The 12,649-nt window shown below is 60.1% G+C and overlaps 1 protein-coding gene across 3 annotated transcripts; it reads right to left on the reverse strand.

The window, feature by feature from the left end:
• Positions 1-7,483: 7,483 nt before the first annotated feature.
• On the reverse strand, positions 7,484-12,450 carry PAFAH2 (platelet activating factor acetylhydrolase 2). 3 transcript variants are annotated; one of them, XR_005954771.1, is made up of 12 exons: positions 12,138-12,450; positions 11,175-11,273; positions 10,893-11,040; positions 10,626-10,722; positions 10,458-10,526; positions 10,247-10,361; positions 8,890-9,003; positions 8,526-8,617; positions 8,261-8,431; positions 7,893-8,041; positions 7,652-7,801; positions 7,484-7,621 (listed from the first exon to the last, which is right to left on the reverse strand). XR_005954771.1 is itself a non-coding variant. In XM_041463239.1 (11 exons), exons 2-11 carry the CDS (start codon positions 11,256-11,258, stop codon positions 7,707-7,709), a joined length of 1,134 nt encoding a protein of 377 aa, XP_041319173.1. In that variant the 5' UTR covers positions 11,259-11,273; positions 12,138-12,449; the 3' UTR covers positions 7,484-7,706. The 3 variants fall into 3 exon arrangements, 2 of the variants coding, with proteins under 2 accessions (XP_041319173.1, XP_041319175.1); XM_041463239.1 differs by having other exon boundaries at positions 7,484-7,801; positions 12,138-12,449; XM_041463241.1 differs by lacking the exon at positions 11,175-11,273 and having other exon boundaries at positions 7,484-7,801.
• Positions 12,451-12,649: the final 199 nt, after the last annotated feature.

Genomic DNA, 12,649 nt, shown 5'->3' on the forward strand with positions numbered 1-12,649 from the left:
AGGTGCCAGGCGAGAGCAGAGGGTGGCCGGGCAGCGGGGAGCCAGGACAGCCCGGCATGCAGGGGTGCTGTCCTGCCCAAAACCAGCACTGAGGAACTGCCATCCCTGCAGGTGTTATCCTGCCCGAAACCAGCGCTGATGGACATCCCATCCCTGCAGGGGTGTTCCTGACATCCCATCCCTGCAGGTGTTATCCTGCCCGAAACCAGCACTGAGGGACTGCCATCCCTGCAGGGGTGTTCCTGATATCCCATCCCTGCAGGGGTGTTCCTGACATCCCATCCCTGCAGGTGTTATCCTGCCCGAAACCAGCCCTGAGGGACCTGCCATCCCTGCAGGGGTGCTGTTCCTGACATCCCATCCCTGCAGGGGTGTTCTCAGCATCTCCAGCCCTGCAGGTGTGTTCCTGACAGCCCCGGCATGCAGGGGTGCTGTCCTGCCTGACACCAGCACTGAGGGACCTGCCATCCCTGCAGGGGTGTTCCTGATATCCCATCCCTGCAGGGGTGTTCCCAGCATCCCATCCCTGCAGGTGTTCTCCTGCCCAAAACCAGCACTGAGGGACCTGCCATCCCTGCAGGGGTGCTCCTGACAGCCCCAGCCCTGCAGGGGTGTTCTCAGCATCCCCATCCTTGCAGGGGTGTTCTCCTGCCTAAAACCAACAAAGTTCAATATTCCCATCCCTGCAGGTGTTATCCTGCCCGAAACCAGCGCTGATGGACCTGCCATCCCTGCAGGGGTGTTCTCAGCGTCTCCATTCCTGCAGGGGTGTTCCTGACAGCCCTGGCCCTGCAGGGGTGCTGTCCTGCCCAAAACCAGCACAGATCGACATCCCTGTCCCTGCAGGTGTGTTCTCAGCATCTCCATCCCTGCAGGTGTGTTCTCCTGCCTAAATCCAGCACAGATCCACTTTCCCATCCCTGCAGGGGTGTCCCCAACATTCCCATCCTTAGATCAACATCTCCATCCTTGCAGGGCTGTTCCCAGCATCCCCATCCCTGCAGGTGTTATCCTGCCCAAAACCAGCACAGATCGACATCCCTGTCCCTGCAGGTGTTTTCTCAGCATCTCCATCCCTGCAGGTGTGTTCTCCTGCCTAAATCCAGCACAGGTCAATGTTCCCATCCCTACAGGGGTGTTCTCCTGCCCAAAACCAGCAAAGTTTGACATCCCCATCCCTGCAGGTGTGTTCTCAACATCTCCATCCCTGCAGGTGTGTTCTCCTGCCTAAATCCAGCACAGATCCACTTTCCCATCCCTGCAGGGGTGTCCCCAACATTCCCATCCTTGGAGGTGTGTTCTCCTGCCTAAATCCAGCACAGATCAACGTCCCCATCCCTGCAGGGGCATTCCCAACATTCCCATCCCTGCAGGGGTGTCCCCAACATTCCCATCCTTGGAGGTGTGTTCTCCTGCCTAAATCCAGCACAGGTCAATGTTCCCATCCCTACAGGGGTGTTCTCCTGCCCAAAACCAGCAAAGTTTGACATCCCCATCCCTGCAGGTGTGTTCTCAACATCTCCATCCCTGCAGGTGTGTTCTCAGCATCTCCATCCCTGCAGGTGTGCTCTCCTGCCTAAATTCAGCACAGATCAACGTTCCCATCCCTGCAGGTGTGTTCCCAACGTTCCCATCCCTGCAGGTGTGTCCCCAACATTCCCATCCCTGCAGGGGTGTCCCCAACGTTCCCATCCCTGCAGGTGTGTTCCCAACGTTCCCATCCCTGCAGGTGTGTCCCCAACGTTCCCATCCCTGCAGGTGTGTTCCCAACGTTCCCATCCCTGCAGGGGTGTCCCCAACGTTCCCATCCCTGCAGGTGTGTCCCCAACGTTCCCATCCCTGCAGGTGTGTTCCCAATGTCCCCATCCCTGCAGGTGTTCTCCTGCCCAAAGCCAGCACAGGTCCCTGTGGGTGCTGCCCACACTCCCAGTCCCACTTTGGGAGCCCTCCTGGAGATCTCCTCGCTCCCAGCCACACCCTGACCCATTTCTCTGCTCCCTCCTGCTCCTCTCCAAAGCCAAGCCCACAAATTCCCGTTTCCATGCGGAGCACGGAGCTCTCCTGCTATTCCAGGCATCTCAGCCCAAAAATACCCGAGCCTGGAGAGGGACAGGGACAGAGCTCTGGGGTTTCTCCATGCCCTGATCCCATCCCCAGAGTGCCAGAGCAGCCCCGGGGATGCTGCAGAGGACACGGTGGGACCTGACAAGCACATGGAATAGCAATGCACAGAGGAACTATGGAATATTCAACAGCCACAGAACATTCCAGCACAGACATTTGCTGTGGGTCTGAAAAAGGAAGGGGGGCAGCTGAAGAAAAGCTGGGTATAGCACTAATTATTCCTCAGCTCCTAATTAGTTGCTTGAATTTAAAATATGGATTCAGCTCCACCAGCAGCTCGGCGAGCCCATTGTGCTATTAATACTTCCCTGGCGTGATATGGTTAAAAATACTCCCACCCTGTCAAGACAAAATGTGGCTTGGAAGTGTCACGAGGGGAGGAGTTGAGGGATGGAAATCCTCTTAAAGGAGTATGACTTCCCCAGCATCAAATAAACAAAATGAATGGGCTTGTTTCAGCCCCCCACAAAGGGCAAATGTGAAAATAATTCTCAGTGCAGAGCCCTTGGGCCACCCGAAACCAGAGCAGTTTCCCTGGCACAGTCAGTGCACAGCCAAGTGGGAGGGGGGTTTGATTTTCCAGGGTTCTCCTGCCTGGGGAGCAGGTGGAATTGCAGCTCTCAGCCTCCTGGGTGCTGCAGACTCACAGCACGAGGCTGAAGTTCTGGCCAAAAAGCAGAATTTTGAGGTGCTGCCCCCTCTTCACACCCAGGGAAGGCAGGAGAACCCAGAGCAGCAGCCAGAGCTGATTTTTCTGTGGAATATCTGTAGGTTTTTATGGGTGGGATCCATCAGACACTGGGGGCCTCTTCCCACTGGATTTGTGAGCCAAGGAAACGAGTCTGGGGTGGGGTTTTTGGATTTTTTTTACTCCAATCCAGACCTGTTTCCACGTTTCAGAACGAGGAGCAGCTCCCCTCCTGCCTGCACTGACAATTCCACATCCAAACGGGTTAATTGCTGCTCCCTGCCCTTGGAATCTCAGCAGTACCAGCACAGAAACAATTCCTGCACTTCACATTTGCCCCGTGCTTTCTGATCCCCTTTTTCCCCCCTACCAATTCGAGCCTGAGATAGATCAATACATAAATTAAAAGACAAAAGAACCTGACACATCCACTGTGGCTGAGAGAACAGACCAAGCCAGACTTTCTGGTGGAAAAACATCCATCTTGTATAAAATAAATCAGCAATCTGCTGCTCCACGCCAAAACCAACACCCTCAGAAGCACCCTCGTGTGATGGGCAACACAGGGGCTTTGTTTTAATTAAATTAAAGATAAATAACCCCCCAAAAACAAGCCCCAGCCAAGGCTTTGTGTGGTGAATGTTGTCGCAGGGTTGCGTTTGACAGGAGGGGATGAGACAGCCTGAATGGGTCTGGGGGCTCTGGTGTCCCCCAGGGAGGGCTGGTGGCAGTCTCAGCACCACGTTCTGGGGTGAAAATAGGAGTTAAGGGGTTAAAAAGGAGGATTTGGGGTCTCCTGCTCAGCCGGCTCCGCTTTCCATCAGGCAGGAAAGGCAGGAGCATCCACAGGCTGAGCTCAGCCTGTCCTCCCTAACACGGGGGAAAGCTGGATCCCACCCAAAATGCATCATTTCAGTCTGTCTCAGTGGCTTTTCTGAGCACAGACACCTCACACAGCCCCTTCTCTGCCTCAGTTTCCCCCCTCAGCCCTTTCCCCCCCTCTGTTTACTCAGAAATCATCCCTGGGGTAACAAAAGTGCCTCCATCCCAAAACGGGGCTGAGGGAAAACGGCTGAAAAAACCAATTGTGCCCCCCCAAAAAAAAAAACCCCTTGGGGGCTGCTGGCTGAGGGCACAGGAGCCCTGCCGGGCTCTGGGGGTGCATTTTGGGGGGCAGGGAGTGGGGGGAGCACTGAGCCTGCTGCAGACCCCGAGGCTCCGTGGGAGGAACTGGGGAGGATTTAAAAGTGGAGCTGAACCCCTCGTGACTGGGAGCACGCAGGCTCCTCAGCTCAGGGATGAGGTGATCAAAATTCACTTCAGAGAGCGAGGAACTCGGTTTTCCTCCGGGATCTCACCCAGAACGATGCTGGGATTTTTCCAGTGGAAAAAACCCAGCGTGGGAGCAAGTGAATCCCCACCAGCCGAGGGGATTTGGGGGATTCTGCTCAAGGAGGTGCTGCCTGGGCTTGGGGCTGGGGCAGCACTGCACCAAACCCCAGAGCTCCTCCACGGCAATCCAGATCTCACTGTTTCCCTTAAAAACACAAGAAAAAGGGGAAAAAAAAAAATAAAACCAAACCAAAAACCCAACAAAAAGCACGAGAGCCTTACGGTAATTACAAGGAGGTCTAACACGAGTCTGGATTTGCATTAATTAAATCAACGGGGAAGCTCCAATTGAGCAAATGAGGTTTTCCGTGGACGGCAGCGAGGGCTGGAGTTTGGGTTTGTAGCCTGGAAGGAGGAGAAGGAGGAGAAGGAGGAGAAGGAGGAGAAGGAGGAGAAGGAGGAGAAGGAGGCTCTGGGCTGCCAGGAGCTGTGCTGACCCTGCGGGATTCCAGAGCCCGGTGGGAAGCTTTGGTGGGAGAGCTCGGAGAAAAGGAATGTGTCCATTCACAGCCCAGCCCTGCTGCAGGCACAGCTGTGAGGGGAATATCAATGGGCAGCAGCGTTTGTTTTGTGTGGGGCTGGGTTTTTTGGTTTTTTGTTTTTAATTTTAAAGCCGTGGGTTTGAGCATGGGAGCAGGGCAGACACTCTGGGACCCCTGGGGGCTGCCATGCTGCAGCTGGGGGCTCCCTAAAGAAACGGGGCTGGTGTTTCCTCCCCCCATCCCTGAGAAACAAAACCCCCCTGGATTTGGGGGTGTAACACCCCTGAGCTCACATCCAAACCCCAGTGGGCCGGTGTGGGGGCAGATCACATCCTGGGGTAACCTTGGGCTCCTGCCCCGTGCCACAAAACCTGCAGGTGTGCTTTGGGGAGCCTGCAGCAGCCCAGGGCACCCCGAGGTGTCCCTGGGAATGGTCCCAGACCAGCAGAGCAATCCCAGCCCCTTCCTCACCATCTCCAGCCCTTCCTCAACATCTCCAGCCCTTCCTCAACATCTCCAGCCCTTCCTCACCATCTCCAGCCCTTCCTCATCATCTCCAGCCCCAGCAGAACGATCCCAGCCCTTCCTCACCATTTCCAGCCCCTTCCTCACCATCTCCAGCCCTTCCTCACCATCTCCAGCCCTTCCTCACCATCACCAGCCCCTTCCTCACCATCTCCAGCCCTTCCTCACCATCTCCAGCCCCTTTCTCACCATCTCCAGCCCTTCCTCACCATCTCCAGCCCTTCCTCACCATTTCCCAGCCCCTTCCTCACCATCACCAGCCCCTTCCTCACCATTTCCCAGCTCCAGCAGAGCAATTTGTGCTGGGTCTGGGCTGGGGCAGGGTTAATTTCGGTGCAAAGGCCGGGCTGGGGCCGTGTTTGGGTTTGTGCTGAAGGCAGGGCTGGTAACACAAAGATGTTTTGTTGTGTCTGAGCAGCCTTTGAACAGAGCCAAGGCCTTCCCTGCTCCTGGCTCACCCCCAGGGACCCGGCTGGGGTGCAGGGGGACTTTGGAGGGGACACAGCTGGGACAGGTGACCCCGACTGAGCCCAGGGGTGTCCCAGACCATGCTCAGGATAAAAACCAGGAGGAAGAGGGATGAAGGGGAGAACACTGGGAGTGATGGGTTTGTCTTCCCAGCTCACCTTCAGGAGTGGCTGAGCCCCTGGGAATGGATTCCTGGGAATGAATCCCTGCCCATGGAAAGGGGGAATGAATTCCTGGGAATGAATCCCTGTCCGTGGAAAGGGGGGAATGAATTCCTGGCTCCTCCCTGCTTGCTCACACAGCTTTTCCTTTCCCTATTATCTTATTTTTATTATGTTATTATAATGTTATATATTAAAATTTTATATAATTATATATATATATATATATATATGTGTGTGTGTGTGTGTGTGTGTGTGTGTGTGTCCCCTGCTGAGGGATGTCCCCTTTGCTGTAGGATGTCCCCTCTCCTGGGGGATGTCCCCCTTGCTGAGGGATGTCCCCTTTACTGAGGGATGTCCCCTCTGCTGGGGGATGTCCCTTTTGCTGTAGGATGTCCCCCCTGCTGGGGGATGTCCCCTCTGCTGTAGGATGTCCCCTCTGCTGTAGGATGTCCCCCCTGCTGTAGGATGTCCCCCCTGCTGTAGGATGTCCCCTCTGCTGTAGGATGTCCCCTTTGCTGGGTGATGTCCCCCCTGCTGGGGGATGTCCCCTCTGCTGTGCCTTCCCCCCGGCCACCCCGAGCATCCCCAGCCGGGCTCGTCCCTCCCGCAGTGCCAGGCGGGTGAGGCCGCTGCTCACGGTGACACCGATCCCTCCGGCACTGGCGCTGCTCCCCGTCCCCTCCTGTAGGATGTCCCCTTTGCTGGGGGATGTCCCCTTTGCTGGGTGATGTCCCCTCTGCTGGGGGATGTCCCCCCTGCTGGGGGATGTCCCCTCTGCTGTGCCTTCCCCCCGGCCACCCCGAGCATCCCCAGCCGGGCTCGTCCCTCCCGCAGTGCCAGGCGGGTGAGGCCGCTGCTCACGGTGACACCGATCCCTCCGGCACTGGCGCTGCTCCCCGTCCCCTCCTGCCCCGGGGACGGGCTCTGCTGGCGCTCTGTCACCGCTGTCGCCCGCAGCTCCTCTCCGGGACGCCAGGGGACGGAGCCACCGCGGGGACAATGGGGACAGGCGCAGCGGCTGCTAAATCCCTGCAGCACAGATAAATCCCCGCAGCTCCGCCGGTTCCAGCCCTTCCTCGGGATGGCTGGGGATGGGACCCCCCTCCAAAAGCACCCCGACATCTCCGGGGCGGCCCGGGATGTGCTGCAGGTGCTTCCAAAGCTTCATTGCCGCTGCCAGCACGCCCCTGTTGGCAGCAGCGCCACTGCCCGTGCTGCACAGCCAGGCTGGGCTGCTTCTTTTCCATCCCCATCCCCATCCCATCCCTATTCCCATCCCATCCCATCCCCATCCCATCCCCATCCCCATCCCATCCCATCCCATCCCATCCCATCCCATCCCATCCCATCCCATCCCATTCCCATCCCCATCCGGGCTGCTCCGAGGCTCCTCCTCCCATTCCTCCTGCTGAAATGCATCCTCCCTCCTTCCCGCTGCAGGGTGGAGGCGTGCAGTCAGCCATCTGCACGGCTCTGCAGGACAATTTTAGGATTTTCCTTTCCCTCGTGCTGGCAGCCCTGATGCTGCATCTCTTTCAGCCGTGGCTGAACCACCCCCAACCCACAGCGAAGCTGGGGATGATCTTTACAGGCTCTCCCAGCCCACCCCGCTGTGGTTTTATTAATCTGTGACAGCCAACTCGGTTTTTATCCCTGGGGATTTTATTCCCTCAGCCCACAGCCCTCAGTGCAGGCACAGAGCAGGGAGGGCTCTGCTGGCACAGTCCCTGAGCGCTGTCCCCAGGTCCTGCTGTCCTCAGGTCTCCTCCTGCCCTTCCCAGGAGTCACTCTGTCCCAGAGAGTCACTCTGTCCCAGAGAGTCACTCTGCCACTCCCCAGGTGCCAGCAGCGCCCTCGGAGCAGCTACAGGTGTGAGCGGCTGAACGGCGCCTCCGGAGCCACCGAGTCCCCAACGCCTTCCAGGAGCTCGTCCCACTGTCCAAACTGCTCCTGCAGCTCTGCACGGGGCACAGGGGGGGGCAGGGTTAGCACAGCCTCCCCTGCCCCAGAGCCCCCGAGCCCCCCCTGCTCCCCCAGCCTGGGCCGTACCGAGGTGCCTCTGCAGGAAGGCCAGAGCTGCCTGGCTGGTGATGGCCAGAGCCTTGTGGGGCTCCAGGGTGCCCCTCCTGCCGAAGATGAGGCTGAAGAGCTTCCCAGGGAGGAAGGCAAAGTCGGTCTGGTCCTCGTGCACGGTTCCCCTGGGCAGGGCAGGGATGTGCATCAGGGGGACTTGCAGCAGGACCCCCGGAGCTGTTCCTGCTGGGACACCCACGGGTGCTCCCTGCAGCAGGACCCCCGGAGCTGCTCCTGCTGGGACACCCACGGGTGCTCCCTGCAGCAGGACCCCTGGAGGTTTTCCTGCTGGGACACCCACGGGTGCTCCCTGCAGCGGGGGGGTGTGCCAGCCCCTGGCTCACAGCACGGTCACAATCCTCGTCTGGCTGTTCCTGGAGCTCAGCCTCTTCATTTTGGCCACGCTCTCCGGAGTCTGGAACTTCTCGGTGTTGATGAAGAGCACAGGACTGGGCACCTCCGGGTACAGCAGGTTCTCCAGAGGGAACATCCAGGCATCCAGAGCCACGGCACACCTGGAGCAGGACAGGCACCACCACGGCTCCCCTTCCCGCCAGGATGAGCCCAGGATGTGTCCCTGGAGCCTCTGCAGTCCCTGCCATGCCTCACCTGAAGCTGGGCTCCTTCACCAAGGCCAGCACCGCTGTCACCCCCCCGAAGGAATGGCCCATGACGGCCACTTTGCTCAGATCAAGGTTGTCCTGCAAAAGGGAGAGGGCTGAGGGGTCTGAGCCCAAACCTCACGGCTGGAGGTCTCTGATTAGGGAAGAAAAAGCCAAGGGAAGGTCAGCAGAGTCCCCCGGGAAGGGGGGAGTGCCGTGTCCCACTGCTGGTGTGAGGGGCTCGGGCTGCCCAGTGAGGAGAGGCTCCAGGGAGCCCTGGGGGAGAGGGCTGGGGTTCTTCTTGTGCCAGGAGGAAAAGTCTCAGGAGTGATCCTGGGGCCCCCAGACCCCTCCCAGGCAGAGGCAGGTACCTTCAGCACGCAGAGATCCCAGTCCTGGGGGAGGATGTTGGGGACAGATCTGCCGCCGGCGATGCCCTGGAAGAGCCGCAGCGCCCGCACGCACTCCCGAGCTCTCTGGTGAACCTGGAACCACCAGCCCTTCCCGGGTGAACCCAGCTGCTCCAGCCCACAAATGTGGGTCACACCTTGCCCCAGTGCCCACCCCGGGCCGTTCCTGCAGTGCTTCTCTGCCACGGGGCTCTCCCTGACTGCAGCAAACGCCAAAGCGGCGCTGCGGCTCCCGCGGGATGGGTTTTTTTGGTGTTTGCTCTTAGTTCAGCTAATCTGGCAGCAGACGGCTGGAGAGGACCTAAAGTCTCTGCTCCGGGGAGGAAACAGAGGAGGGACAGCCTGGGTTTCTCACCAGCTGCCTCCCAACCGAGCCATCCCCTGCTCCAAACCCCACAGGGACCCCAGAGCCCCTAAGCCAGGAGCAAAGCTGGGTGTCCCCCTAAAACCCAGCTCAGGGGCACCACCCAGGAGCATCCTAAAATCCCATCCTAAAATCCCAAATGATTCAGGGAGAGGATGCCCTGACTCGGAGCCACTTTGAGGCCATGTCCTCGGCTGCCCTAAGGACACCAGTGTTGCTGTCTGTGCACATTTAAGGTGACAAGTGACAAAAATCTCCAATGAAAACCTCTCTCCTGCTCCCTGCAACACAGAAAATGCCATAATGGAGACTGGCCTGGCAACTATTTCTGTCTATCTATCAGTTATTTCTCTTTCATTTATTTCTCCTTCTCCCTCACCATTTCTGCTCATGGGTTCAGAACTGTTTCCGTTTCTGTGCAATGTGCCATGAGGCAGAGCTCACACAAAAAGAACAGGCTGGGAGGTGATTTAAGGCTGCCAAAAGCACCTCCGTTCCTAGAGAGCTTTTCCACGACTAATCTTCACTTGCCGTTGTCCTTTTAAATGAGGCAGAAACAAACAGAGGGGGGGAACTTGGCTCAGCAGGAAAACCTTCCTGCTCCCCAGCAAGCAGCTGTCTGGGATAATCCCAGAGAGACAAAAATCCCAGTGGGAACAAACCCAGCAGCTGGTGCAGAGCTGGGCTGGGCACAGAGTCCTGCTCTCCCCAGGGTGTGAGGGACATTATCCAGGCCATGGCAAAGCCCAGCCTGGCTCCTGCCAGGACAGACGGAGCCCAGGAAACAGAGAAACAGGCTGAACGGATTTCTCTCATCTCCGAGGAGAAAGCTCAGCGCCGTGGCAATACAGCATTGGGAAGAGCATCCCCAGGGATGCAGGGCCAGCCTGGCTTGCAGGAGGAATTCCAGGAAAACCTCCCCTCTGCCCACCCTGGTCCCCCCCGCCCTGGTACCTGCTTGTTTCGGAAATAAAACTCCTTCTGCCCTCGGGGCACCCGCTGGAAGGGGATCCACTCCTCCGTGCCAGCCTCTGCCGGGCAGAAATAGGTGGTGGCAGCAGAGTGGTCCCTGTGGGGGCAGGAGGGAAGGGGACACTGCAGTTCCCCCCGGGGCACGACGTGCCACCAGCCTCAGCTCGAACTTGGTGGTGACCTGGGCACCCACCTGTGCTCCAGCGCTGCCACCACGAAGCCCCAGGACGCCAGCTCTGTGCAGATGGAAGAGTACAAGGTCCTGGAAGGGAGATGGGAGCACAGGGCTCGGGGCAGGTCTGGGTGGGGCCGCGGAGGGTCCCCACACCCCTGTGCCAGCCCTGCTCGGGGCTCACCTTACCGAAAGGCTCCCAGGCCGTGGGAGAAGATGATCAGGGGGTACCCGCTGCTGCGGGGCTTGAGGGGCCCGTTCCAGCTCACCGGGACCTTGCAGGAGCCTGCAGGGACGAGAGACCCCCAGGAACGGGGTGGGGGGACACGGGCGGTGGGTGCCACAGGTCCCTGCCCAGCCCCAGCCCCGCCTGCAGCATCCACCCAGGCACGGGGGGATTAACCCCCCCTAAGGACCGGGGAGCCCCCAGGGTGGGGCTGGGGGTGTCCCCCTCACCGACGGCCATGCCGAGCAGGGCGGAGCACCAGCGGCGACCCAGGGTGACATCGGCCAGGCCCCCGCAGTACTCGGGGCGAGGGACCCAGAGCGGCTCCGTGGCCCCTGCCCGGGGCAGGCACGGGTAGAAGAGGCGGAGGAAAAGCCCCTGAAGGGAGACAGGGAAGGGGGACACAGTGGGGACAGCACAAAGGGTGGTGGCAGTGTCCAAAACCTGCACCACCTTGCTCTGCAGGGAAGCGTGTCCCTGTGCCCATCGTCATCGCTGTCCCCATCCCGTACCTGCCGCGTGTGGCCCACCATGACATCCGTGCAGCCCACCTGGTGGGGTCCCTGCCCCGGGGGCAGCGCCAGCATCCCCCCCATGCTGCCGCAGCCAGCCTGAGCAGAGACACGGGGTCGGTGTCTGTCCCCCACCCCAGCGACCCCAACCCGCTCCCTCCTCCCTTCCCCACCCCTCTCCCATTGCCCAGAGCCCCCCCAGAGACCCCCAGTTCCACCCCCTCCTAGTTCCACACCCTCGGGGCTGCTCAGGGATGAGACCCCCGCCCCGTTCCTCTCCCCACGGGCAGCTGCAGAGGGGACACCCCTGAGCGACCCCAACCCGCTCCCTCCTCCCTTCCCCATCCCTCTCTCATTGCCCAGAGCCCCCCCAGAGACCCCCAGTTCCACCCCCTCCTAGTTCCACACCCTCGGGGCTGCTCAGGGATGAGACCCCCGCCCCGTTCCTCTCCCCACGGGCAGCTGCAGAGGGGACACCCCTGCGGAGGGGACAGTGCGGGGCTGCCACCACGGCAGGACCACCCTGCACCCCGCAGTGCCCAACCTCAGCTCCCAGTACGGCCCCGGCCCGGGACCACAGCTCCCAGTATGCGCTGGGAGCCCGGACTACAGCTCCCAGTAGGCGCAGTCCGACTACAGCTCCCAGCGCCTCGCAGTGCCGGAGCCTCCCTGCAGCTCCCAGCGCTCCCCCCAGCGCCCCCCGCCACCATCGCAGTTGTCCCCCAGTTGCCGGTGACCCCCCGCTCCCAGCGCTCCTGACAGTTCCAGTGCTCCCCGCAGCTCCCAGTGCCTCCCAGTTCCACCCCAGTGCCCTCCCCGGCGCAGCCCCCGGTGCTCCCCAGGAGCTCCCAGGGTTCCCCCCGAGCTTCCAGGGCTCTCCCGGCTCCAGGTTTCCCTCTGTGCCCTCCCAGCCGGCAGTGACCGCTGCCCAGTGCCCCCCAGTATCCCCCTGCCCGCACACACCAGTACAGCGGGTCACAGCTCCCAGCACGCCCCAGTGAACTCTGCCCTGCAGCTCCCAGTGCCTGCCGTGCTCCCGGACTTCAGCTCCCAGGGGCCACCAGGACAGGACACGGTGTCACCGGCACGAAATCACAGCTCCCGGTGACACCAGGACAGGACACGGTGTCACCGGCACGAAATCACAGCTCCCGGTGACACCAGGACAGGACACGGTGTCACCGGCACGAAATCACAGCTCCCGGTGCCACCAGGACAGGACACGGTGTCACCGGCACGAAATCACAGCTGCCAGTGACACCAGGACAGGACACGGCTCCCGGTGTCACCAGGACAGGGCACTGCTCCAGTTCCACCACCACAAAACCACATCTCCCAGTAGCCACCAGTACAGGACACTGCTCCCAGTGTCACCAGCAGGAAATCACAGCTCCCAGTGACACCGGTACAAGACACGGTGTCACCAGCACGAAGCCACATCTCCCAGTGTCACCAGGACAGGACACTGCTCCCAG

The sequence above is a fragment of the Pyrgilauda ruficollis genome, unplaced genomic scaffold, assembly GCF_017590135.1.
Source record: "Pyrgilauda ruficollis isolate IOZ18807 unplaced genomic scaffold, ASM1759013v1 scaffold162, whole genome shotgun sequence".
Taxonomy (NCBI): Eukaryota; Metazoa; Chordata; class Aves; order Passeriformes; family Passeridae; genus Pyrgilauda; species Pyrgilauda ruficollis.

Coding starts and splice junctions, on each gene's coding strand:
- PAFAH2 (XM_041463239.1), bottom strand. CDS start 11,258: ATGGGGGGGATGCTGGCGCTGCCCCCGGGGCAGGGACCCCACCAGGTG. Junction 10,723..10,892: donor CCTGCTCGGCATGGCCGTCG/GTGAGGGGGACA, acceptor TCGTCCCTGCAG/GCTCCTGCAAGGTCCCGGTG. Junction 10,527..10,625: donor CACGGCCTGGGAGCCTTTCG/GTAAGGTGAGCC, acceptor TCTCCCTTCCAG/GACCTTGTACTCTTCCATCT.